At 54.7% G+C, this 21,619-nt stretch overlaps 1 protein-coding gene across 4 annotated transcripts in view; it reads left to right on the top strand.

The window, feature by feature from the left end:
- The first annotated feature begins 1,700 nt into the window (after positions 1–1,700).
- The window catches only part of PAX7 (paired box 7), a 99,652-nt gene continuing 79,733 nt past the window's right edge, over positions 1,701–21,619 (top strand). Inside the window, exons 1-4 of one of the 4 annotated variants that reach the window (XM_064493997.1) lie at positions 1,701–1,897; positions 4,453–4,688; positions 5,253–5,379; positions 6,348–6,482. In XM_064493997.1, the coding sequence (XP_064350067.1) occupies positions 1,813–1,897; positions 4,453–4,688; positions 5,253–5,379; positions 6,348–6,482 (583 nt within the window). In that variant the 5' untranslated portion in view covers positions 1,701–1,812. Of the gene's footprint in view, positions 1,898–4,343; positions 4,689–5,249; positions 5,380–6,347; positions 6,483–21,619 lie in introns of those variants that run through there. The other 3 variants (XM_031464197.2, XM_031464196.2, XM_064493996.1) reach the window with 3 other exon arrangements.

The raw sequence follows: 21,619 nt of genomic DNA, 5'->3' as shown, positions 1-21,619 counted from the left end.
GCCCCGCTGGGAGGGCGGTTCACCCCCAGAACTCAGTATCCCCAGGCAGAGGCGTCTGGTCACTCTGACCTGGAGAGCGGAGAGCGAGGGGGAGAGCACAGAACTGCGGGACCTCTGATCACCCTGCCCCCATTCCTCACCCATTAATTGGGGCATCCTCCTCCCAAATCCACCAGCAGAAGAGCTCAGAATTCATGAGCTCAGGGTGGTACCAAGTCCTGACAGCTCCCACCCCTTGGGACCCCCAGATCTTGGGCGCACACTTGCTGTTTAGCCTCAGGGCACCGACTACCTGCTGGAGAGGGGTCCTGGGTGTGGGCTGGGGGCCAAAAAGGAGTACGGGTTTAATCCTGGCCGGAGATGGGTGAGGGGTGGGGTCCTGGCAGGGGAGGAGGACATGGGTCCCTAACACAGGGCAGACCCAGTTTTCTAAGCTCTAGACCCAGCCCTCACTCTGGCCTTCTCAGAACTGCAGGAGGCCGGGCAAGAACTGAACATCGGGGCTCAAAGGCTGTTTCACAGAGAAAGTCACAAACCCCTTCCTTTAAGTCTCCTATGCCAATTCTGGGTGGGCCCCACTAGAGGAAATTTCAGACTGTGTGAGTGAGATGAGCGAGAAGATGTGAAATACAGTGGACTCGGACTCTGGGAGCCTAGAGAAGAGGTGAGAACCCAAGGAAGCCACCAACGGGAGGCAGGCATTCCCATGCAGCCGGACTGCCGAGAGGGGCGGTGGGCCACCAGGGGCCGGGGACTCCACGGGTCCAGCCCATTCGTCAAAGGAAGACACTGGACTAAGTTGGCCCCCTCCCCCTCTCCCTTCTCCTCCAGCCCCCAACCCCCCGCCTCTGCTCCCTCGGTTTTAACGGGCCGTTCAAATTCTCCCCCCAAAAGCGAGGTGAGCCAGGGATTAGAAAAGACGGAGAAAATATTCGTTGGAGATTTCTTTTCGTTATTGGTCCTCGGCTCCCTTGCTCCCTGGCCCCCTTCCCTCCTCATGAATAAAAGAAAAGTCCGAACCTATCAGATCTCATTCGCTGCCTCCTCCTCCTCCTCCGCGTACTCCAGTGAGCACTTTTGCACAACTTACCCAGTGGATCACTCGCCCCCTCGCTTTCTCTCTTCTCTTCCCAACCCCGTCACCCCTTGTCGCCTCCTCTCAAGCCCCGAAACTGGAGAGGCACCTTCTTCCCTCCCCAAGTCTCCTGAGGGGCGGGGGAGGTGAAAGCTGGTGTGTAAGGGAGTAGCGAGCGTGGTCGCAGAAAGAAGGCGTGGAGAGTAGTCGGAGAGGAGAGGGAGGGAGGGGAGTGAGAGCGAGAGAATAAATATATAAATAAATACGAAAAAGAAATCCACTCCGCAGCCTCTCGGCTCAGAAACTTTGGCCGGGAGCGCCAGAGCGCGTCGCCTGCCAGTCCCAGGCGGGGGCCCTGACTCGGGCCGCGTACACCGGCCCCGCGCCGCAGCCTGGCCCCATCTCCCGGTTCTGCCCGGCGCATCCGCCCGCACAACTTCTAGCCGAGCGGAGCGGGCAGAGGCGGCCTTGGGGTTGGTGTGTTTGTTTGTTTGAACTTCCTTGTCGCCACCTTCCCTCCCCCCAACCTCCGCCCCCACCTCACCCCCCTCCCCAGCTTCTGGACGCGACTGACTGCAGCCGGGGGTGGGGGGTGGGGGTAGGGAGTGTTCGCGGAGGGGAGGGGGAAGACGTTAAAAAAAAAAAAAAGAAGAAAGAAAGAGATCGCAGCAGGGGTAAAGGGAGCGGACGGGAAGCGATTTTTGCCGACTCTGGATTCGTCCCCGGCGTGCGCAAGAATGGCGGCCCTTCCCGGCACTGTACCGAGGATGATGCGGCCGGCTCCCGGGCAGAACTATCCCCGCACGGGATTTCCTCTGGAAGGTAAGAGCGCCTGGGCTTGCCTCTCCTCCCTCCTCCGCCAGGACCTCGAGGTCCTTGGAGAAGTGGCGATCTCCACGGGGTGGCTGCGGCGCCAGCGGCAGCAGGGGGTCCCCTTCTCTTCTGGGTGCAAGTCCGGGCGCCAGACCCAGGAAGTTTCTGGGACCGACACTTGTCCGTTTTCGCGTAGGTTTTACTGACCCGCGCGGCCTCAGCTTCACAGGTCGCGGGTTCTGGCCTTTACCCGCAGGACTAAACTCCGAGTAGATTTCGGCTCCTAGTCAATTTCAAGTCTTGGTGAATTTCTGCTCATTCCACTATTTTTAGATACTTTCCCCCTGACTTTCTCGCTCTCTGCGTTCGCCAGCTACACGCTTTCTACTCTTGTTTTGAATTGTTTTTACCCCTAAGATGGTCTTCCAATCCCCTTTATTTCGAAATACCAGCAATGTGTGATATTTTACATGTTTAAACTAGGACAGAAATTCCTGCTTTGGGGTTTGGAAACAAACTAATTTGAAATAATAAATAGTAACAATTTCCCCAAAAAAACTTTTAACTTGGGCTCCTGAACTTTGGAAATCTCCCAGGAGAAACCTCAAGACGGCAAGAGGGCACCGAAATGTCCAGACAAGGGAAAAGTGTTAATTTTGTAAGGTGTCCTCCCGGAATATCCAACACCCGGGGTGAGCAGAAAGGACGGGCGGTGAACCCGTTCCCGGCTCGAGGAAGGGCTGGGAGCGCACCGCCATGACCCTTTCCTGCGTTTTTGTCTTGTTTTCTTTTTAAAATAATGAAAAGCCTTCAACCTGTCAACTGAGGGATCACTTGGCTTCTAGGGGTAGGTAGCCCAGGGTGTGAGAGAGAAGTGGTTAGAAATAGGTGCGACTTTTATTTTTAAACTACTCTGCTTGTAATTGTATGAGTCCCTTGTGCGTGAGGAAGGGGAGAGAAGGCAGGGAGGAGATGGATGGGCAGGCAGCCTGAGATCTGGGGGGGGGGGGTCCCTCTGGCAGCTAGACGGCGCGGGTCTCTGAATTAGACAGAGGCGAAGAGAGTGGCTCCGTGATCAAGTGCGCGCGAGCAACCACGCAGGCGGGAGAGCGCACAAGCCCGGGGATTTGTCGTAGCACTCTCCTGTGGCGAATGCAAGTGAAACAGGCGGCCGAGGACGCACAGCGGATTAGGACAATATTTGCCCAACATGACGAAGAATACTGAGGAGAGCCGAGTGCCGGTCGCTAAAGAGGCTCTTGAATATAAAGTTGGGCGCTCGAGAGCTCTCGAGCGCTAATGGCATATCCCGCCACGGAGACCGAGTGACTCTGACTTGGCGACGCACGATTTCTGATTAAATCCGAGGGTGGCTTCAGACACCTACTTTTACAGAGAAGGGTGGGGGGACCGGCCGAGGAAAGGAGGAGGCGGTAGGAACAGCTCAGCAGCCCGAGCCCCTTCTCTCCTCCTCCCTTCCAATTAAACTGTCAGCTCCCTCTACTCGGGCGGCTGTGAAATCGTTCTAATCTGCCAGATCTCCGCAGCCGCCGAGTCCCCATATCGGGGGATCGAGGCCGGATTAGTGCACCGCGTGTCCCCCAACCTTCTGGGAGGAAATTGTGTGGACTTTGCATTAAGGCTTTCCAGGCGTTCTCCTCTCCCCAGCACACACCAGGGAAGGCTGTCTTCCTGGTTCCCAAAGTCATCCACACCCAGGGACTCTGGCCCATCTGTATACCAGACTCTCTGAACCTGCAGAGACAGTTCATGGATTTTTGAGGCCAAACAGGCATTTGATTTAGGATCTTGCTGACAATTGATCATGTCCCCAAATCATCCCAAAACGAAATTAGAACTCTGAGACGGGCTGGAAGGAAGGAGAGGCCCTCAAGAGACAGCCAGGTGCCCCCAGAGGCAGCGGCCAACGGCATTATATTGCCGGTCCTTCTGCTGTGCCTCGGCTGTTCAGTTACGGATGGGACAGTTCTGCTGCCCAAGCCAGGGCTGTAAATACAAGTAATCAACCAGCCCCTTCTCGACCCCAATAAAATGCATATGTCTTGACCACTTAGAGCATGGAACAACTGACCAGATGGGCCACATCTTACCTGTTACTGGCTTTTCTAAGAGGCAGGTGGGCCTGCCGCCCAAGCTGCATCCTGGGCAACAGAGAGCCATTGGTCCCAGAATCTCCAGGCTCCACCAGACTCTAGGTTCTGTCCTCTCATCTCTCTCTCCTTCCCCTTCTCAGAGGCTTCGGACCCCCCCAGGTGTTTTCTCTTTCCACAGTGTGGCAGGACTGGGACACATAAACATCTGGGGGGACTCCTGCAGCCAGCTGTGTCCCCTCTCTCCATCCCCACCAGACCTTCTCTTGGCTTCATGAGTTTTTTTTTCCCTGACCTCTGAACTGCCACAGCTCCAAATGTGGGGAACACAGATCTGTTTTCAGGAGTCTTGGGGCTCAAACAAAACTGGAGTCAAAAGGGCTGTACTCTTTATGTCCTCCCTGTCCTCACTCTGTGCCTCTTTCTTTCCTCATCTCCTCCTCCTTTCTCCAGTGTCCACCCCACTTGGCCAAGGCCGGGTCAATCAGCTTGGTGGGGTCTTCATCAACGGGCGACCTCTGCCTAACCACATCCGCCACAAGATAGTAGAGATGGCCCACCACGGCATCCGACCCTGTGTCATCTCCCGCCAGCTGCGTGTCTCCCACGGCTGTGTCTCCAAGATTCTCTGCCGCTACCAAGAGACTGGGTCCATCCGACCTGGGGCCATTGGCGGCAGCAAGCCCAGAGTGAGTGTCTCTGCCTCAGAGCTGGCAGCCAGCCTTCTCATGGTTAGGGGATCCTGGCTTTAGGATTCCTTGTGTCATCCAGTAGCATCAGGGTGTCTATATGCTTCCATACAGTAGGAGTGTCCCCCAGCCCCAGACATCCCCCATTATTTGAATTTCTCAGGGATGGAGATCACTGAGGTTCAGATTGCCCAAGACTTTGAGGCCAATGAGTCATTCCTGTGTTGTCCCTATCTCTGCCCAAATCCTTTATCACCATCCCAGACCAGGGAAACTTCCCACAGTCTTGCTTGAAACAGTGAGGTGGGTCCTGGGGGTCCTAATTAGGTTTCCATTTTATTACCTACCACTATTCTATTCCACACCTCCCCACTCCCACCCCAACTGCCTTCCTGGGAGCCAGAAACAGGTCTCTTGGAAAGATAAAACCAATCTCAGAATGGAAGCATGGTGACCAGAGCCACCAGCCTGGCCTGGGGCTCTTGGGAGGTTGATATTAAAAGTATCTCCCTCCCCCCACCCCATCTTTCCACTCCTACTCTCCCACCTCCACCTCTGAAGCAGGTGGCGACTCCGGATGTGGAGAAGAAGATTGAGGAGTACAAGAGGGAAAACCCAGGCATGTTCAGCTGGGAGATCCGAGACCGGCTGCTGAAGGATGGGCACTGTGACCGCAGCACCGTGCCCTCAGGTGAGAAGGCAGCTGAGCCAGCAGAGCTTGCCCGGAGTCTGGCCAGGGCTCAGGGTGTGTGGGGCTGGAGGTGGGAAAGGATGGGGAGATGATGGATGACAGGTGACTTGAAGAAAAGTTGGAAGGAAAAGAGCCAGAGTGCCCATGAAGAGGGTGAGGGCACAGGAGGGAATCAAAATCGAAAGGAAGATGGGAAGAGGGAAGAAGGACAGAAAAGAAGTTGAGAAAGAAGGAGAAAGGGGGAAGAGGAAGGGAGTGAGAAAGAAAGGAAGAAAGAGAAGAAGGAAGGAAGGGAGGGAGGAAGGAAGGAAAGAAATGGGCAAAAAGTTATCCTATAAAGTTGGATAAGAGAAGCTCCCTTGGTGCCTTGTCAAAGCAGTGACTTAGAAAGGTGAATCCATCCTAGAAGGGTAGATCGTGGACTCCTTGGACTCCTTTCTCCAAGTCACCATTTCTGTTCTGTCGCTGCCACCAGCCATGAGTGAGTGGGTCGGCAAATATGGAGCCCCTGAACCATGCTGGCTGTGAGAGGGAAAGTGTCCTGGGTGTATGTGTGTGTGTACCTGAGCATTCAGGCATGCATCTGAGTGTGGGGACAGCAGCAGCAGGGGCTGTGGGGCCTCGGGGAGATCCTGGGGAGCTGGGTGTCAACGTGCATCTAGAGTATTGATAGTGTAAAGCCCAAGTGTGTGCAAGGATGTTGTATAGGAGTGCTCTAGGTGGGTGCCTCTGCCCCAGTCTTGCCACTGTGTGAGTGCCCCAGGTGTGAGTCACTCCGTGGGTGACTCTACTTGTGCCTCCCAGTAGGTGTAAATGCTGAAATGTGTGTTGGGAGGGAGCACGGATGGAAATCCTCATGGGTGTGTTTAGAGGGGGAGTGGGCTTCGTGACTTCTCCCAGGGCCCCAGGTGGCTGCGCTCCCCAGCCCCAACGACTTATACTCGCTCTTTTGCCTTTGAATTTCTGAGGTTTAGTGAGTTCGATTAGCCGCGTGCTCAGAATCAAGTTCGGGAAGAAAGAGGAGGAGGACGAAGCGGACAAGAAGGAGGACGACGGCGAGAAGAAAGCCAAGCACAGCATCGATGGCATCCTGGGCGACAAAGGTAGGAAGCCGCCCCGGGGCCGGCGACGCCCGCGCGCGCGTTTCCCACGCGCCAGGGTGCGGCGGACCAGGGGCTCGCCTCTGCCGCTCAGACGGGCGGGCGGAACTTTATCGGGGCCTCTCGGGATGTGCAGAGAGCGCCCCCTCGGTGCGCCCCCGGGCCGGGCGGGGCGCGGAGCTCGCGTTTCCGATGCGCGGCGGCGCTGGCCCAGACGGCCACCGCATCTCCGGGGAGCCTGGCGGCAGGTTGGTGCTCCGTGCGCCGCAGACTGCCTGCTCTAGCCGAGGACTCCGGGCCGGGCCGTGTGTCCTCCGGGGCTGGCGTTTTGGCAGCTAGTCCCGGTGTCGATCTATTATTTATAGGAAACTTGGGCAGGGGGGCGGGGGCCGAGGAAGGAGGAGCCGGCCCTCCGCTCCCTAAATGAATTTGTTAACCAGACCCGCACACGCTCACTAAACGGTCCCTTGAAACCCCGCCTGACAGTTGACTGACCGCTGCAATCAATAAAAATTAGCGAAGGCCGCGTGGGCCGCCGCCTAATTCCCAGTCCCGCGATGCCAGGCCGAACAGAGACAGCGCGGAGGCAGGAGGGGACCGAGGGGTGCTCTTTCTAGGTGCTTTCCTCTTAGGCTGGCGCCGGTGAGGCCAGGAGTTGAGGCCAAGTTCCCAGATGCCCAGGATCAGAGGATCCCCTTGGGAGAGAGAGATTCAGGCTCCACACGCTCGCTTCCCGCTTTTAGCGCGGCTGCCGCGTGGGCTGGAGTCTGAGCTCCGCGTCTGACTTTTTCTAGAGATCAGGACGGAAGACATTTATCTTTCAAGCGCCTGCACGCCCAGGAAAGGGGACTATGCTTTTGTTTATTGACAGGGGAAGCTTCTGGAGAAGGGAAAGCCCTCCCTCACCACCACTCCCCTCGCAGGTCTCTTTGAGACTTGGCAAGCGCATGTCAAGTTGGGATGTGGGAAAAGAAATAAAAATGGAAGACCGAAAGTCACAAAGACGACCGGGAAAAGAAGCTAAGCCCCCAACACACAACGCAGGGAGGCAGCAGGCAGACAGGAAAGGCAGTGGCCATCATAATCTGAGAAAAAAACCAAAAACCACAGTGGCTTTGCAAAAAGTGAGGGAGTGTTCTGAACAGAAACTTGTGAAGAGCGTGTTTTGCCCGAGTTCCCTTCTAGAGGTTTCTCAAGGCACCCTTCTCCTCCAACTCCTAGCCCAGATCTCCCTCCAGCTTTCAGCAGTCTCTCCCAACCTTGAAGATGAACTTCACAGACAAAGCCCGCTTCCAAAGACAACTCCCAGCTAGGCCCAGCCCCCACAGTCCTCGTCTGAGGGGGGAGGATGGGGGGGCCAGGGCAGCCCAGTGTGAGAGCAGCCTGGAGCTGGGGAGGGGGCAGGCTATTGACATTCAGGGCCCCAAGTGGAGCCCAGTCTCACCGGGGACAAAAGGGCAGGGAAGAAAGGGAGCGGGCTGTGCCTGGCACCCCGCTGTGCTGGGCCTGCCGAAGGGCCTCAGGTCTGCAGCGGGAGGGGGCCCTGCATTGCCCAGTGGCCCCAGGCTCGGCTGAGGCCCCGGGGATCCTTGTGGGGGAGCCCCCTCCTTGTTTCAGTTCAGATTGGAAAGGGACTTGGACTTCTTTTTGTGGGGCGGGGGACATAGAACATGAATAATCTTTCCTGGCCAAATACCACACAGCAGACATAGCTTCTGAGAGGTACCCCGGGAGACAAGAAGGAGGTTTGCTTTTATTTGGAGAGACTTTGGGTAGGTGTGTGTGGCAGGAGTATGTCCAATTCAGTCTGTAATGAAGCACAATAGATACATTTCTTCTGAGGAAGAAGGAAAGGAGAGGAAGAGGATAGCAAATTGGGGAGTTTGGAGATGCCTTTGGCTCAAAGGAGTCCAGGGGTTTCCAGTGCTGATCTGGGTTTACAAAATCAGCCGACAGGCAACTTCGCTGGACAGAGGTTTTCCCCACAGTAGAACCAGGAAGCTCCAAATCTCCAAGCGTGTAATGAGGAGGCTGGCAGTTCCAGATGGGGAGGCTGAAAGTACATGTGCTAAATCTGGAGAGGAGTGGCAGAAATGAAATGAAATTGGTGGCTCTGGTGTCCAGAAAGCACTGTGGTTTTTGAGTGACAGTGGGCGTGTTGGGCCCTGTGACTGGGAGCTGGATGGCTGTGGAAGCCCATGTGTCTCTCGGTGTGGCTGTTTGCCCACGGGCCTTTGGATCCAAGTGCCATGGGTCGTGTTCCACGCAAGTGGGATTCTGTGTGGATGTGCAGCGTGATTGTAGGTGGGTGTGAATGGGCAGTATGACAGTGGGGGTGAGAGAGGGTTGTCTTTCTGTCTGTGGTATCAGCTCCGGATTTGAGTACCTTGGCCAGTGGCGGGCGTTCCAGGGAACCAACCAGTGGGAACCTCTCATCTCTCTCCCAGGCCCCAGATAGCAGTTTCATGGCCAAGTTAAAGGTGGAAAGACATTCCCAGCCTCCAACAGAGTGAGCCAGGTGGGGAGAGGCAGAGATATCCCATGGGCAGAACAGGGGGAGGGGTGCACACCCACAAACTTTGTTTTGGCTTCTTGCTCCTGACAAATGCTTTCTCCGAGGGTTGCCCCTCTCATGGCGGGGAGCCACCGAAGAAGGGGTTTAAGAGCTCGCCTCTTTAAGCGCTAAAGAGAGATCCCTCCCTGAGTCCGTTTTTTCCTATCGTCCGCTTGGCATTTAATAATGTTAAGACTTATTAGAGCTGGTAATGAAAACTGGGACTGCTGAATAGGAAACTGTGTTGGAGAGGGGTGTAATAGCTTCCAGGCATGGTAAGAAACTATTTATCCGCAATCAGTCCTCACTCTCAGAGTTTGAAGCACAAACGTTAAGTTGAAGGGTTTTAAAGCAGATTAAATTGAGCTTTTATTTCTGTGCACTTTCATCTCTGAACAGCTCACTCCTGCTCCCCTTGGGCTGATATTCATGAGGCTGTTCATATTTTTTTTTTTTTTTTGCTCTTATCCTTGTTAAGACTGAGTTATTAGGATTGTTGGTTGTGAGAATTCTCAGACCGCTGTGGACAGGGGCTCTGGCCATACTCTACACACCTGGAAAAAGAAATGGACAGTTGTTTGCCATCATGCACTGGACTCTCTCCTCTGAGGATCAGGGGAGGGACAGGCCAGGGACCCAGCTAGGAAAGGATTTGAGGAGGGATGGGAAAGAAAAAGATTTTCCTAACCTGAGCCCAGGGAGACTCTTGTGGGAAATTTGATAGGGGTTTGCAAAGAGTCGAACCATTTCTCCGTGGGAGCTAGGGAATGAGTGTGAAGAAATAAGCAATAATTTAGAAAAGCAGTAACAACAGGAAGAAACAGCACCAGGAGCCCCTTGCATCTGACAAAGCACAAGTTTAGGCTGAAACTGACCAGATCAGACTATTTTGGTTTCTTGGGTAGAAAGCCCAGCCGGGACACAGTTAATATGAAATAAAGGGGAAAGTCACAAGATTAAAAAGAAGAGTGTGCGTTTTCCTCTGGGTGGGGGAGAAGTGGGGATGTCACAGTCCAGTGGTGAATTTGCTGACTTCCGGGTGTGAAAGAGGGCGTGTGTGAGAGGCAGGTTTGTGTTTCTTTGCATTTTTCCTTAATTTATTTTTAAAACAGCAAACTTACAGGTGTGGAGTGGGAAATGACGGAGAAGGATCGGAAAGGAGGGGAGAGCCCGAAGTGTCGGTTTTAGACACTTGTAAAAGGAGGTGGGAAACAATTTAATTTGGCAGCAGCGATAGCTGCTAATGCGGTTTTCGGTCGTTTGCTACACTGGAGGAAGCTGTTTTGATTGTGTGTACAAGGACCTGCCAAATTTAATTAGGCTCCGGGGGAGCGAATGAATAGGGGAAGGGGGGCACGGCTCTCCTCAGCCCACACCGTTTCTTCGGCTTCACACCTGGAAGGGGCATTGTTTACTGGATAGGCGAGATCGGGGACTGGGAGGGGAGGGGCCCTCAGGGAGAGGGGCCTTGGAAGAGGGAGCGAGGGAGGGGTCGAAGATAGTCCATTTATCAAGAAACAATCTGCATTGATTTAAACCAACAAGTTCCCTCCTCTGTAAATGTGTGTTTAGAGAAAGGTAATTGACACTCCACCAAATCAAAGGATTACCCCGGGTTGGCAATCTAATCAAACAGAGTCCAGGCGGGATTTGAGGCTGTTCAGAGTGGGATCAGCTTCGCATAATGGGGGCTCGGAGGAAGATGGGAGGGTGTCAGGCAATTCCCCGGCTTTAGGCAGCGCTCGGCGGTGGATATTCAGTGAGACCAGAGGGGGAGAGGGAGGGGGCGAGGGCTCCGCCGCGCCTGGGTGGTGGGGGGATGGGGTGAACAGAAAGGGGGTGTGTGTGGGGGGGTGGGGGATATCCCTGCGGAGGGGGCTCCGGGCGAGGGGGCGAACCCACACTGGGCTGACAAGACTCCCCCTTTCTTTCCTTCATTCCCCCCAACCGAAGAAGAGAGAGGGGGTGGAGGAAGCTGAGACTAACGAAGAACAACAATGAGATAACTATTACAAAGGCGAACACTGGCGCGCGCGCGCTCGCAGCCCCAGAACCCGCGGTAAATAAACAAAGTCGGCAAACTGTTTGCCAGATAAACTCGTGCCTAAATCGAGTGTGACGGGCAAGGAGAGAAGAGACAGAAGGAGATAAGGTTGGAGGGGGAATGAACGAACATAATCTAATAGAAGACATTTAGAAAACAAACTTTAAACAAGGGAGAACAGGCGAGCGGAGAGTAATTATCCGCCCCAGAGAGCCAGGGACGCCTTCGGGGGGCTGCGGGTGGGGTCTCGGGGACAGGAGCCGCCGAAGAGCCGAGCGCTGGGGAGGAGGGGTGCCTTTGGGACTCCACGGGGAGCCAGGAGAGGGTCCCCGGGGCACGCGAGGGAAGGGCTCTGCTCCCAGATTGAGGCTCCCCCGCGGCCCCAGACTCCCGAACGCATTTCTTAACAGGGTGGGGTCCCTGCTGCGAGGGCGTGCGGGTTTTCTGTTCACCTCCGGGCAAGCACCGCCACACACCGGCTGTTTGCAGGCGTTTGTACCTAAAAGACTCGTGTGCACGGCCCAGCCGTTAAAGGAATTAGATATTTACCAGTTTGAAATAAGCCTGGCTAAGAAGAAGAGAGAAGAGAGAGAGACATTGAAAAGATGAGGCTAGGGGAAGACTTCAAACGAATTCATCATTTGGAATGGTGGAAGGGAGATTTACCAGACAGTATTGGGAAGTTATTTAGATATTAATAACACATTTTCCTGAGGCGCGACCACGGCAGCCATCTGCGCTGCTCTCCGAGCTATTTGGCTGGGTGAAATATGGGCGTCTCAAATGTTGGGAAGAGATAACGCAATCAGGCTAACCCTGGTCCTAAGACGGCATCGCAGCGTTAAACCCGGATTAACCTCCCCCCTCCTACCTCCGCGGCCCCCTCCCCTTTCACAGCTTTCCAAATTTTTCAGTGGAATTTACATGGAAGGATTTAAAAGCACATATAACAGTAGCCTTAAAGCAGTAAGGTGATTATTTGAGCTTTTCTTTTTTTTTCCTAAAGAATATCTTTCTGAAAATGATAGTTGTCACACACTACATTTTATATAAATAATATTATATACAAACATATTTTTCTATATAGGGAGAGAGGACTCAGCAAATAAGATTTCCTTCTAGGTTGCCTCTTTGGAGTTTTTATTTGCCATCATCAGCAAAGTTGATGAAGCTTCATTCCTAATGGGCACCTAACCATACAAACATGAAACGTACAAGACCCCTGGCTCTGGCCCTGGAAGCGCATAGTCTAAAGCCAGACAGAACTCACACCACAGAATAGACAGTGCCTAGAGAGGGGAAGCCTTCCTGCGACATAGAACACAGAAGAGACACCCCAAAGGGGAGGTTCTCCAGGGGCTTTGGGGCCTTGAAGGCCTTGACTTGGGGGGGGGTGCACATTCCAGGGATTCCAGAAAAATAGCTTGTCTCCCTCTCCCACTCCAGACTAATGAGGTAATTAGGAAACCCAGTTGGGGATGGGGATGAGATGGGATTGGAAGGTTGGGACGTCCCCCTCAGTTTTTGCGGTCCTACGCCTTCCTTCTTCTTCCCCCCTTCCCCCAGCTCTGGCTGAAAGAGGGAAAGGTGGAAATGGGGTCAACGCTTTCTGACCTGCTCTGGAGCAATTGGCCTCGACTGGGGTCGGGCAGGGGGAGGGAGGGAACTCGCCTTCCCAAATCGAATCAAGGCAGAACGGTGACCTAAGGGGGGAAACTTCCCCATTAGTAGATAGATCTCTCCAGAACTTCAAACAAAGTGGGGGGAAGGGAGAGGGGAGGCAGGGAAGGAGTCTGGAGAGAGCTGCGGAGGGAACGGGAGAAAGCGAGGGGGAGGGGCCTGGAGGAGGAAGAGAAGGGGTCGAGGGCAAAGGGGAGGTGGGGGCCAAAGGAAGGGGTGTAGGAAAGGAGATGCTAAAGGGGAGTGGGCTGCACTTGGAACTTCAGCCCCGGGGGAGAGGAAGAGCGTCTCTGGCCGCTGCAGCCTAAAGAGGGGTGAGGCGAAGTTGTGTGCACCCCAAGTCACGCTCGGGATAGGCCCCTACAGCATTCCAGGGCGCCTTGGGCGCCCGTGTCTAGCCTTCCGATCCGCAGCTAAGTGAGGGTGGGTTGCCAGGGGTCTGGGAGCCCTGCGAGCCTGCTGCGGATTAATTGGTCCGACTTCCCTGAGACCGCGCGGTTCAGCTCGTGGACCTTTCCAAGATTCGGCCGCCCAAGCCCTGGGGTTGCACAGGGCCTGAGCCCGGGTCGAGACCAAGGGAGGGATGGGCAGAGGCCGGGGAGACACAGAGCCACAGAGTGGGGACGAGAGAGAGTCAGAAAGGAGGGGAAGAGCGTCAGGAGAGCGAGCGAGCGCGCGCACGAGAAAATTCAGAGTGAGAAAGACCCAGCGTGGGACAAGAGAACCTGCCTAGAGCATTTGAAAACGCTGAGAAACGCGCAGGGGCTGAGGGAGGCGCAGAACAGCAGGGAGAAAGACAAAGAGGCGCAGAGTCACCGAAAGGCTGGCCTGGGACGGGCAGATCAGGAGAGACCGCGGGACCCGGAGACAGCCCGCGGGAGAGCGCGGGCGGAGAGGGCGAGCGCGCAAAGCCGGGCGGCGGCGGGAGGCGGGCGAGCCGCTGTCGTCCTTTTGATCCTCCGCGGCTTCCCCTTATCAGAAGCGCTTTCGGTGACACTGGCACAAAGGCAGTTCATCATATTACAGCGCGGCCCGGCGGCTCGCTGCGATCCCGCCGCTTAATTAGAAGCGAGCGAGTCGGGCCGGCGGGGCGGGAGGGAGGCCGACCTCGAGGCGGGGGCCCGGGCTCCACGCTCAGACCCGGGCGCTGGAAAGCGGCCTGGCCCCGTCGGGACTGGGAGCAAGGTGGGGGCGGAGAATCCTTATTCATAGCGTCGTTAAATAAACAGCCTAGTCCGGGTTTCACTGCCCGGAGAGTGAGGCTCCCGCCTTCTGGCTTTTAGCGGCCGCCCCTTCCAAGTTCTCAGCTTTGGGAAGGGATGGCGCGCAGGCGACCATCCCACTCCCCAGCTTCGAACCCTACAGACTGGAGCGTGAGTAAGGGTGAAGTTACAACACTGCACGAGCTGACAGCTTCAGACAACTCTGAATCCAGTTCACACCCACCAGTTCCTGGCGCCTCCGATGGCCTGCTCTCCCAATCTCCAGTTGAATCTAGCAGGAGGAGTCCAGGAGGGGCAGAGTCCTTGCCGCGGGCCCAGGAAGTAAGGGTGCTGCCATCAATCCCACTCCCAACTTGCTAGCAATGCAATGTTGAACAACCCTCTCAGCCCCTCTGGGTCTCAGTTTCCTTCCATGACAGACCAGAGAATTGCACTAAGACAAAATTCTAAGAAATTGGTCATTCACAGAGGTTCACAGAGGAAGAATTTTACAGACAGTATAAAGTGATCTCTGGGCTTCTGGAGGCCATACCCCCATTAAGAATTTTTTCCTGGTGACTCCAGTATTCCTGAAGGAGACTCTGATTCCAGGAGCAGGAGCCCAGGAGGAGGAGATGGATGGTGGAAGGGGCTGGGTGGGGGAAGAGGTGGGCTTGAGAGCCTGTCCCTGTCTGGCCTTTGCTGATCCTCTCCTTTCCACAACAGAGGCAGCAGATCCCACCTTCCCACCCAACTTTGGGTGGTTGAAGGGGGTCCTTAATGAGGTTGTTACATACAGAGGTAAGCACAAATGCTGTGCCCGCCTTTTGTCAGAAAGAAAGGGAGGGAGGGGGAAAAGAAAAGGAAAAAAGAAAGAAGGAAAGAGAGAGAGAGAGAAAGAAAGAGAGAAAAAGAGAGAAAAAGAGAGAAAAAGAAAGAAAGAAAGAAAGAAAGAAAGAAAGAAAGAAAGAAAGAAAGAAAGAAAGAAAGAAAGAAAGAAAGAAAGAAAGAAAGAAAGAAAAAGAAATGTTCTTAGGGGATGAATTTCTTTACTCATTCTGCAAAAATTTCTGGAGCACCTACTATGTGCCAGGCATCGTGTTAAGTGCCCAGGAATACCCAAGACTTCAAGAAGGGTCCCTGCCTTCGTGGAGTTCTGAGACAGGTGGTGGAGACAGAAAATTAAAAGCCTGCGATAAACAGGCGTGCTTCAGTTCACGTGTTTGTGTGAGTGTTTACCTACATCTCCCTGTGCGCCCACCTCCTTGCCAGGCAACCTGTGTATGTCTGGGTGTTTGTGAATGCTGGGAGAGGGGGTGAAGTGTGTGTCTGTGGTGGTTCTAGGTATGAACACAACAGCAGAATGTGTTTGGGCCTTTTCTGAATTTGGCAGGCAACCGCCAACCTGATCTCAGAAGGCGCAGGCGTTGGCTAGAGCCTGGAAGTGCAGCGGGTTCGAGCTTGAGGAGGAGGGAGGAGCAGTCAGGCCGCGGGGCTCCCCAGCCTCTGGCCTTCACTGCGCTCTTTGTCTGACAGAAGATCAAAGAGGCCCCCAGATCCGAACAGAAAAGGGGGTGGGGCATCGACTGGAGAAGTAGCTTGGAAAACTCTCCCCAGAACTTTTCTGGGGTCCTTTCCGTGGGACCCAGACCCAACAGAGCCCCAGCCGAGTGGGCAGCCACATTTCCGCGGGGCCCTCACACGATCCCAAGACTCCACGAGGGCACGCGGTGACAGGTGGAAAGGGACCACTAAGGCTTCGGGTTTGAATTCAGATTGCGAGTCACTAGGTGACTGGGGAAGGTGGAGAGGCGCAACATTCCGGCAGAGTTTCGTGGGGTGTATGTGTATTTGGGTGCTGTGTTGTATATACTTTTTCGTGGAGATGGGCTCCAGTCCTCCTGTACCCTGGAAACTTGTCCTAGAAGTCCGCACGGGATTTACCTGGACTGTGTAGACAAGAAAATCAGATTCAAGCTCAAGTTCTTCTCTAAAGCACAACTTTGAGGTTGGGAGGGGTCAGGAAGAGTCCTAAAGAACCTTCTAGAACTCTTTTGGTCCCAGTGAAAGCCTGCAGATGTGCCTTTATCTCCCGAGCTCCCTTGTAACCACGGACACAACTGACTGCTGGTCCAGCTGCAGAACCAGAAGCTGAGCCCTGAATTTGCACTTAGCATCGCCCCACCCCCACCCCAGATCCCCAGTTTTACAGGTTTTTCTCCACGCCTGGACTTTTTGAGCTTGGATTCACCCTTCAGAGGGTCAAAACCTCCAACAGAAAACAAAGATTCCAATGTATGTGGGAGACAGGGTGCAGCTAGGAGAAACCCCTTTCTTCTGCTGCTTTTTGCACCCCCCAACTTCTATCTCTACCCCTTCCTCTGTTCTCCCTCCAGCAGCCTGCAAATTCCAAAATTCAAAATCTCTGCACCCCGCCATCGCGTGATGGCAGAAGATTCTGAATTATGGCGCCAGCATTTCTGGGATTTATTGAAGGTCCTAGGAGTGAACCCTAAGGAAAGAGGCTCTGGAACTTTCTTTAATAGTGGAACTGAGTTTCCCTCCCTCGGGGGGTCGAATTGTGTTCGGGTTGGGACTTTCCTTTAGATGGCCTGTACTGGCAGGCGACAAGAGATGTAGCTGGTGGGCCATGGGCGATTACCGCAGTAAATGCTCCTGAGCGTCTCCTCGTGAAAAATAAAGCACAAAAACAAAAGCCCTTTTCCCCTCCTGGCTCCCAGTTGAGCTTTAATGCCGGGACCCCATCTCCTAGTGTGGAGCCTTGCATCAGTGACTTCCAGTGCCCGAGCCTCAGTTTCCCCATCTGACTAGTGGGGATGAGAGCCCCTCCCCACCTCCCGCGGCGGGAGGAAATAAGGGCCAGGAAAGGCTCTTTGGAAACCGGTCAGCGGGTCCGAGGAGGGGGAGAGGGAGGCTGCGAGAGTTTCTCCTCCGCCCAGCCGCCCCCTCCTCCCAGCGCCCTCTCGGCGCAGTCCCCGCTCGCGCCTCAATGGCCACTTTAGAAATACAAACAACTTTAGAAATAAAGTAACCAAACCCCCGAAAGGGGCTTTGAAGGGGCGAATGCCTGGTGGCGCTTTACTATGGTGTGGGCCGAGGCCCCGGCCTAATCCCGCTTTCATTTTCACCGACGGCCGCGGGGGAAGCGCTCCCGGCCTCCTGGCCCCTCAGGAGGCTGATTAGGCCACAAAGAGCCCCCATTATCCCGAGAAGAAAACCGGGGGGCGGCGCGGGGCGGGGGAGCGGGGGGAGCGGCCCGCCCGCGCCCGGGCTATTGACTTAGTGGATGAAGTCAAGAGCGGGCGCGCTGGGAGCCCGGGAGGGGGAGGGGACGGGGACCGGAGCGGGTGGGGAGGGGGCTGGCCCCGCGCGGGAAGGGGCGGGGAGACGGAACAAAACAGGACGCACAAAACCCCACAACAAAACCGAGCTCCGGGCCAGGGGAAGCCGGGCCCCGTGGGCTGCGACTGCCGAGCTTCTGCCGGGTCAGCTGCCCACGGCGGCCCACGGAGGTGGAAGGGGGGGGTCGCCAAGGAACCTGGAGTCGGTGGCTTTCTTGGGAGGGGGTGGTAGAGGAAAGGAGAAAGTTAGAGCCCTCGAAGCAGGCTTGTCTGTCGGTCGCTAAGCGCCCTCGGGCCATCCTTTCTGCGTCTGTGAACCCCAGAGTTGGGGCCAGAACCCCCCACCCCCCACCCCCCCGCCAAAGCCATCCGCAGCCGCGTCCACCTGCCGGTCTGATCAGTGATGTCTGGTGAACAGAGGCCGCTCCTCTGAGATGCTCTAGAGGAGGTGCCTGAGTGGGGGGCGGGGAGGGAGGAATGAAGGAGAAAAGTCCGAGTCTGAAGGATCTGGGTAGCTGAGTGAGGTCCCCTGAGAGCCTCAGTGTCCCCATTTGCAAAATGGCCCCGTGGGTGACAACTTCAAAGTGCCTTGGGAAGAGTCAACAGTATGATTACATAAAGCACAAGACAAACTGGGAGACTGAATAAATATTACTGTCCAATCCCTTTCACCTCCTCTTCTCCAAGACCTCTTTCAATCCAGAGCCCAGCCCCTATGACTTTAAAAATAATAGGGGCTGTAAATCTATAAGGGACCACCATATTTGGGCTGGGGTGGGGTCGGATGGGAGCAGGTGCTCAGCCACGTGCCAATAAATAGTATTCTTCCTTAAGTGAAAGAGATCAGTGTGCCTTGTGGGCAGCTCCTCATTCAATAGAGGCCAAGGGGAGAAGGCGGAAACTAACAGAACCCAGCAGCCCCTTAGATGTGTGGACGGACTCTCTTCCCCTAATGAGTTGTGATCTCCTCTCCCCTCCCCCATAAAGGCTTTGGCTGGCCGGGTGGGGAGGTGGGGGTGAGCACCACGTGGTGACTGAAGGAGATGGTGGAAGTATCTCCCAGGTGTAAAGGAGGGAGGTGAAGGTGACACAGACCCCCAGTCACATCCCCTCCTCAACCATGGCTGCTTCCCCCTCGAAGTAGGGTATGTCCGGTCCCTGACCAAATGACTTGGAAGTGCTTCGAAGGCATCTTGGCTGTTCATCCTTTCATCCCACAACAATGTATGAAGCCCTTCTTTTTTTGTGGGCTGCTCTGGGGATGATAGCACCAGAGCCTCAATCGTGGACTCCCCGAGGCTGAGTTAAGGAGCTAAGACTTATTTCAAGGGCAGGCGAGCCAAGGCAGGGGGTTGGACTGAGCAGAGAATGTACTGGAAGATGTGAAGAGACAGCTGGGATGATAATGCTGTGACATGGGCGTGGGAGGGAGAACCGAGGACCAGTGGAGAGATTTTAGGAGAGGGCGGCCCCAGCCTGAGGTGGAGAGGAAGGGAGAAGCAGCTGTTCCCAGATTCTTCCCACCTGATGCCCAGGTGTGCTGAGCCCAGGGCTGGCTAGGTCAATTAAAGGGACCTTGGAGTTCCTCTCCAAGTTGAGACCCCAAAGAGTAAGACAGAGTTGAACAGGCCTTAGAGGTCATCTGGCCAGTTTACAGATGGAAAAGCTGAAGTCCAGAGGGCGTGGCATGAGTGTGCCCCCCAAAGGGAAAAATAACCTTGGTCCCCTGGCAGGTGTGCCCTGAAAGCTGGTTGAAGTAGGAATTTGAAAGCTTGGGATGGGGGCCTTTCCCATCCCTGCAGTCTGTCACCTTTGTATTTAAGTGATACGTGCTTTTAAGTTCCATTTTGGAGGGGGAAACTGAGGCACAGAGAGATTAGGAAGTAGGGAGAGGAGAATTCTCTCCTGATAGGGTCTGCAGGACCCTGATACCTTCACCCCGAGAAACCTGAAGGGCACAAATCCAGCTGTGCTTCTCGCCACATCTGAACAATGCAGCCCTCAGCACCCTCCCCATCCCTCGTGAACTCTAGATCCTGGGGAGATGATGGTTTAAGCTGGTACCCTCACTGCCACCCATGAATACCTACTGGGAATCTTGAGACTTGACAGATGCCCCAGATTTGGCCCTTTGAAGGTCTGTTCATCTTCCTGGGAAGAGTCCTTTTAGCAGCAAGAAAAGATGAAGCCCCAAGGGAAAGTAACCACATATCTTGGCTGGGTTGGAATTCAGCTCCTTCTGTGGCCCCATAAAGAGGCCTTGATTTCAGCGCTAACTGCTGTGTGACTCCGGACAGGCCACTTAGTCTCTCCGGTTCTTGTCCCTTTGTCCGAACAATGGCAGGGCACAATCAGCCGGTGGTTTTCAAACCGTGTTCCGTGGAGCCTTGGTGTTCTGAGCAGAAGTTTCAGGGGTGATGCAGCAGGTGAGGCTTCTTCAAGCTCTGATGCTCTGGGCATGTCTGCACTGGAGGGGAAGAGGTCAAAACCAGCGCTGTTCCCCCATTGATGGAGGAATCTCTGGTGAGACAGGGCTTTGTCCCAAGGAGGAGTCAGGGCTACCTCCTCTCGGTGGCTACTTTGAAGGAGGGGAGGAGGGAGAAGCTCTGTTTACGCCTGGAATCAGAGCCCCAGGCTGTGGTTATTGGTCTTCAGAGATAAGCTGATATTTCTTATCTGGTGACAAATGGCTCCCCTCCTCTTCTGTTCCCCTGATTAGGGAACTTTCTCTCCTGGCTGGGAGGTCTCTCTGGCAAGAGCTAGGCTGGTCTCTACAGTGGGGTTTACCTCTTGAGTCCCTGCCCAGCTTGCTGTGTGACCAGGGGGAGGCAGCTGCCCTCTCTGTGCTTCATTGGGGTACTGGTGATGTGGCTGGGTGGCAGCACCATCCTGGCTTGGTCCTGGGAGGACTCAATGCCGAGTGGAGGAGATGGAAAAATCCACAGGCCAGGAGAGCAGAAGGTGTGCCGCAGAATCATCCAGCTGTTTTTGCAAAGCCTACACACTTGGGCACTTTCTTGATTTGGGATATCTGAGGGGAGTGGCTTTTGGGTAAGCTGTCCTGGCCACCTGAGTTGAGAGCTGCTGATCTAGTGCAACTCCCTGTTTCACAGATGGAGAAACTGGGGCCCAGAGAGGGGAAGGGACTTGTTCCTTGTTGCACAGCAAATAGAGAACAGGGTCAGAACAGGGACCGATCACCAGGCTGTTCGATCAGGCACCATGAATGGAACCTTCTTTCAAAGTCACTGGGTCCCTTGCCTTTTATTAGTGTCACTGGCCCCTATCAAGGGTATAATCTGCCAGGGCACCATGCCTGTCCTGCTGTCCCCAGCTCCTGCCCACACCACAAGGATGGCCTCCAGACACTCACTTTCATCTCAGCTCTGGGTCCTCAGCCATTGCATCCAAAGGCAGCCACACTGGGCCACAAAGGAGCTCTGGGCTCAAAATCAGTGAGACCCAGGTGCAGCCTTCCTGTGCTGTGTCCCCTGAGCAAGTCGCTTCACCTCTCTGAGCCTGAGTTTTCTCATCCATCCAGTGGAGATAAAAATTACAAAAGGAGCAAATGAGTGAAAACACAGAAAAGGTGGCTGGCACCTAGGGAGCGTGCGACTGAAATGAGATAAAACACCTGGAAGTAATTTGTGTGGCATAGAGAGGCTCGGTGATGGTTTCTAAGAAGAGGGTTTCCCAAGTCAAACGCCCATTGTTTTATCAGGGGCTCTGAAATATATATGTGGATCTCTTTTCACGTGAGTTTGAAAGAGACAGTATGAAAGTTAACATATTCTTGTAAAATTTCAAATCAGACAAAGGTATAACAGATAAAAATTGAGAATCCTCTCCTTCCCCAGAGATAATCTGTTGAGTTGGGGGGTCCAGTTGTCTAGATTTACACAGCTAGATTTTACCAGTATCCATTCCACCCATCCATCTAGGTACAGATGTGCAGTTAAAGGAAAGTGGCGTCACGTCTACTTAACCCGGGGACTACAGAGGCTTAGAGGTGACCATGGAGCCCCGGAATTGAATTCTCAGTTCAGTTCCCTGGGGAGGGATCCTTAGTCTTCCTGGGCCTCCTAGGGCTCAGGGTCCCCAAAAGGTTAGGCAGCGTCAGGGGCTTTGCAGGTGTTTGTCCTCTCTGAAGAGGGGTAGGCAGAAGTCCCCCACACCCCCAGGCCCCTCAGCGCCTCCTCCTCCCCCCCGGTGCACCTGCCTGGGCTTCCGGCCTCCTCTGCTTCAGAGGGACAGGCTGGGCTTTACCTGACTCGCCTCGGAGAAAAGCAGCCTGGTTT

The sequence above is a fragment of the Camelus dromedarius genome, chromosome 14 (genome assembly GCF_036321535.1).
Source record: "Camelus dromedarius isolate mCamDro1 chromosome 14, mCamDro1.pat, whole genome shotgun sequence".
Lineage (NCBI taxonomy): Eukaryota > Metazoa > Chordata > Mammalia > Artiodactyla > Camelidae > Camelus > Camelus dromedarius.
Note: the sequence above shows the minus strand (reverse complement) of the source record. Positions and strands in the feature narration are given on the sequence as shown.